This window comes from Sinocyclocheilus anshuiensis, unplaced genomic scaffold (genome assembly GCF_001515605.1).
Source record: "Sinocyclocheilus anshuiensis isolate Anshui unplaced genomic scaffold, SAMN03320099.WGS_v1.1 scaffold935, whole genome shotgun sequence".
In the NCBI taxonomy this organism is placed as follows: Eukaryota; Metazoa; Chordata; class Actinopteri; order Cypriniformes; family Cyprinidae; genus Sinocyclocheilus; species Sinocyclocheilus anshuiensis.
In genome coordinates this window covers 242,461-247,428 of record NW_015544174.1, presented here as the reverse complement: position 1 = coordinate 247,428, position 4,968 = coordinate 242,461, and the positions used below count along the sequence as shown (strand labels likewise).

Here is a 4,968-nt window from a genome sequence, read left to right as displayed (position 1 = left end):
TCGTTATTACGAGAAAAGATGTCGTTTTAACGAGAAAACATCTCGTTATTACGAGAAAAGATGTCGTTTTAACGAGAAAACATCTCGTTATTACGAGAAAATATGTCGTTTTAACGAGAAAAGATGTCGTTAAAACGACATAACATCTCGTTATTACGACATAACTGAGTGGGGAAAAAAATATGTGTGTGGCATCAATGCGTCACCGTACAAGAGTGTGCGCTTATCCAACACGAAAGCCGTGATTGTTTTTTAATGTGGTTTTGTTGAACCTTTCCCCTTTTAACATTGTATGAGAAACCTCCTTAAGACTAATGCAGAGAAACTGATGCTCATGTTTAGGTACATGAATCTATTATTGGGCACCAAATACAGGTTTTTGGTGTTTACATTTTGAATAGTTAGTGGTTCTAACCATTAAACCAAAACATATTTTACTTTCAGTTAATGTAATTAATACTTAATTAATTTTACTAAGATGTTGTTGCATTTATCATAAGTTTGTAAACTATGGTAGTAGTCAGTAAATAGATTGTGCAAAGTTGTCTTTACCCCAATGAAGTCCATTTTTAAGCAATGTTTCCCTCTTGTTCTGCTTCTTTACAATATTTTTTTTCCCACGGAGAAGCAGATGCTTGTGACATTTTGGTGTCTTGTTTTTCTTTAAATTAGCATCTTTGTGTTTTTGTTTCATTTTTGATCATTTCTATGAAGTTATCTGTGTTTTCAACACATTTTAACATTTAACACTTTATGTTCCTCAGTTATTGTTTCACTGTTCTTATTGCCGTGCCAACATGCTTATTAATTCTTTCTGATGCGTCACACTAACCAAAACGCAGAAGCATCTAAAAAAATCTGCATTTTTTGCTTCTTCCTTTTATATTCCATTCTTTTTACATCCTCCAACATCATGATTATGATAATTTCATTCAATTTGCAGGAAAAGTCATTAGCTCTTCATTAGCTATTGTATTGTTTTCTTTCTCTCCACTGATGAGAATCAGCAGAAAATTACATTCTATTACTTGAATACAAATAAGTGCATCACTTCGGAGTATGATTGACTTCTGCCTCTTCATTTCAGAAAAGTGCTGTCACTGATTAAAAATATACTTTTGCAGCTCCACTATTGCAGCCTTTACAAAAACGCCAAGTTGTTTTTGGTACATTTGTCTGGTATGTCTGGCACATTTGTGCAGTGCTGTTACACATCTGCAGATATGCGTCAAGTTTTTCTAATGCACTAAATCTTAGGCACTATGGCACAGCATGTTCCTACAAGATGTTATTGTTGAAGAAGTTCAACTCTTTCATTCTCTCTCAATCAGAGTGGCCAGAGTTTGTGAAGAACTATGCTCCATGGTGGGCATCCCACACACTAGACTGGCTGAAATATGGGAAGAAAGTTCAAGTGGTACACTTTGAGGATTTAAAACGGGACCTTTTCTCTCGGTTAAAAGGCATGATCATCTTTCTGGGTCTGGAAGTCTCAGAGGACCGCCTGCTGTGTGTGGAAGGACAGAAAGATGGGAACTTCAAACGCTCTGGGCTGAGGAAGCTTGAATATGACCCTTATACGGCAGAGATGCGTGCCACCATTGACGGGCTAATTAGGACTGTGGACACAGCACTCAGAAAGAGAAACCTGTCTGGTGTTCCTGAGGAGTACAGGCCCAGATGATACTCCTCTCTTCACTTATGCTTATTTTTTTCACAACACACTTTCCCCCCCCCATCTATACCCATTTTTTCCCTAGAATATGAAATTGATTATCATAATTTTCCTTGTTTGCTTTCAGTTTTAAGAATGGTGTGTAATGCGGAAATGAACTGCTAAAAAACGGGTCGTCCTTTCATTAATAATCTACACTACATAGTAAGACATGGGCTTGTGCAACAATTTGGCTTTGAGTTTAATCACCATGGATCCATCTTCCTTAGGCCAATATAAGTGTGTGGTAACTACAAATTCAGTTCAGTCATTAAGAGAAATGACTGTTCACACTTCTTATGAAAGTGTCTATTGCCATCAAGACATCCGGGACAGCTGTTTAGACACTACTGGACTCCCTTAAGCACTTCAGCCTCATTGGGAATATATGGACAGCGATTTCATTTTTAACATCTGAACCCCAGCTTCCTGTTACCACAAATATCTGGAAATTGCCTTCAGATGTTATGATGCTTCTTAAAACTGATCAGTGAAATAGTTATATTGGCAACAAAAATCCTCAATATATACCACGTGTATTAGATAAATGGGCAAATCGAAAACACGTGGTCTGGTACTTGCCTTCAGTGATTTGCAGGCAAATTGCAGCCCTTATTGAGCTATCGATTTAAATGAAAGCAACCAAGTTCTTCTGTTTTGTGTTTAGAGCACTTAAAAGTTGAGATTGTTTCAAGTTAACTTTTTTTCTTACTGAGGTTTTAAGGTGTATTTGCAGTGGATGATAAAAAGAAGAAAAAAAACAAACATTTCATAGTGTGCTCACAAAGTAAAAGAAATGGGGGCTTCTTGTAAATTGATTAAAATGACATTGACTGACCCTTTACCCCTTTTCTCAATCACAATTAATTTATTCTGTTAAAGGGATACTGAAGTTTACCCCAAAATGAAAATTCATTCAGTTATTTATGTTTTTGACAGACCTGGTCTAAAACACAGCTCTTACATGAGAGGAGTTGTGTATCAATATTTGTAATCACGTGAGGATGAGTAGTAAATGATGACAATTTTCATTTTTGGATGAACGATGCTTTTATGCAAAAAAAAAACCTTCTTCACTAATTTATGTCCCAGGTTAGACTTTGAGAGTAGTTGCACTGCGTACTGTGCGAGTTATAATGACTGGGTGCATCCCCACAAAATCAAATAATTCCTCTCAAAATAGATGTCAGGTTTTGGATGCAATTATATACTTGTTCCCTGCAGAAATGTTCAGAATAGTTATATTTGTTTTTAGTGTTTTAATTGCAGGAGTTTTTATTCAAAACAGCAAATCAGCTTTATTATTATATAAAATAATCTTGAAGGGGTGAAGCAATGTGCAAAAGAGACAAAAAGCACCTTGCGGGTAAATTTCTGCTTGTCAGCTAGAGACCTAACAAATAACATTCAATATATGTAAATCCACATATATATTTTTGTAATGCTCACAAGGAGAACGACTTTAAAGGACAAAGTGTCACTTATATTTTTGAAAAGGCTTTTAAATTTGAGCATTACATGCTTTTCATTTCGAAAAGGAACAAACTGAAGTGTCTTTCTGAATGTATTTTGTATGGAGTGAATGCACGGAATTTCTACCAAATAATTATGGAAATCAAAGAATACATTGCCAGCAGTGTAAAGGAAATTAAATGATGGCAACAAGATTTTTATTATAATTGTAAGCTGAGAGTGTGAGTATGAGGAAAAGTTTTGCACTTTGGATGATGTGTCGGATGTCCTGATCAATAAAATTGTTTAGCCCCAAATTCTCAGAGGCCCAACGTTGATTTATGTATGTAGTTGCATAGTTTTATATTTATTCATGTATTTATTTATTTAGATTTTCTGTGTGCATTTGGTGAAATTGTTGGTTTTCATGGAAAATGCTTTGGGTCTACCAATTTGCCCAACCAATGGCAGAAGGGTGGAGTGTTTGGGGAAAGAAAAAAAAACAAACAAACATTATTTATGCAATTGTATTAGTTGCTAATGCCGTAAAAATTGTGCACTTCACCTTTAAATCTCTCTTTACAGCTCTATTTACATTGTATTTTAAATGCTGGTTATTTTGCAACTTCCTAGAATTTAATTAGGAGTTAATGGGTTTCGGGAAATAGCACAAAGAAACAAGTTTCCAGGCTGCAACGCCTTTCTGAGGACAAACATACTTTCTGAAACACTGCATCAAATCATAAATATTCAAAAGTCTTAGGTTAGCCCAAGTTTTACATTTACTTGGCATCTCATGGTAGGATTTATTTCCAAACACTAATCAGTCTGTTTTACTTGGCAGTTATAAAATGAACCGCTGCTGTACACTAAATGGTCAAAACCAATTCAAGACTGTTTTGTGGATCTTTTTGACTGGTCATTTGTCAAAATGACACAGAAACAACAAATGCATGCCAAGGCAACTAGGTTTTAAACTATTGGCTTAGATTTTTACATTTGATCACATTGCAACTAGTGTTGCTTTCGTCAACGAAAATTATGACTAAATATCGTCGTCAACGAACCTTTATCACGTGACGAAAACGAGACGAGATGCAACATAAATGCTGGCCATGTGACGATGACTATAATTAAATGTATACTGCATTATTGTTGACGAATAAAAACGAGACTAAATGTGGTTTACAAAATAAAAACTATGCTAAAATGTCTCTTCATTTTCGTTGACCAAAACGAGACGAAACGAAATGTTATAACGTTATTTCGTCTCGTTTAGTCGCGTTATTATTATTATTTTGCAGTATTTCTGTTTCCTGCGTCTCACTTCAGGGGCTGCATCAGGTCGCACTGCGCAGACGCAGGCGACGTCACTTCCTCAAGCCCCACTCGCGGCATTATTTAGAGCAGTGTTTCCCAACCGGGGTGCCGTCTGTTGAGAGCAGGGGTGCCGTGTAAAAAATCCTTTTTTAATATTTTTAAATTGCTAAAATGTTCAAAAATCAGCTATTATATAATATCCATTTCTAATGTCGCCAATAATTAGAGATGCACTGAAATTTCGGCTGCCGAAAATTAGTTCACCGCTCAGGATTCACTGTCCCATGGTGTGACGCTCTGCGTATTATCCCGCTCTATGCGTGTGTGCTCTGCTCTGTCGCTCACGGCCGATGTGAGTGCTCCACTCATATACCGTTCATGCTTATCGGAACAGCAAAGTCCACTCAGAAATCAAGCCGACAGGAAACATCGATGTAGTACAGTATTGTTTCTGTCTGCAATAGCCCTACTGTGTTGTAACA

At 36.4% G+C, this 4,968-nt stretch overlaps 1 protein-coding gene across 2 annotated transcripts in view; it reads left to right on the top strand.

The window, feature by feature from the left end:
• The window catches only part of LOC107696066 (WSC domain-containing protein 2-like), a 32,247-nt gene extending 28,755 nt beyond the window's left edge, over positions 1-3,492 (top strand). For both annotated transcript variants that reach the window (XM_016496212.1, XM_016496214.1), the window contains one exon: positions 1,332-3,492. In XM_016496212.1, the coding sequence (XP_016351698.1) occupies positions 1,332-1,684 (353 nt within the window). In that variant the 3' untranslated portion in view covers positions 1,685-3,492. The remainder of the gene's footprint in view (positions 1-1,331) is intronic.
• The last annotated feature ends 1,476 nt before the right edge of the window (positions 3,493-4,968 follow it).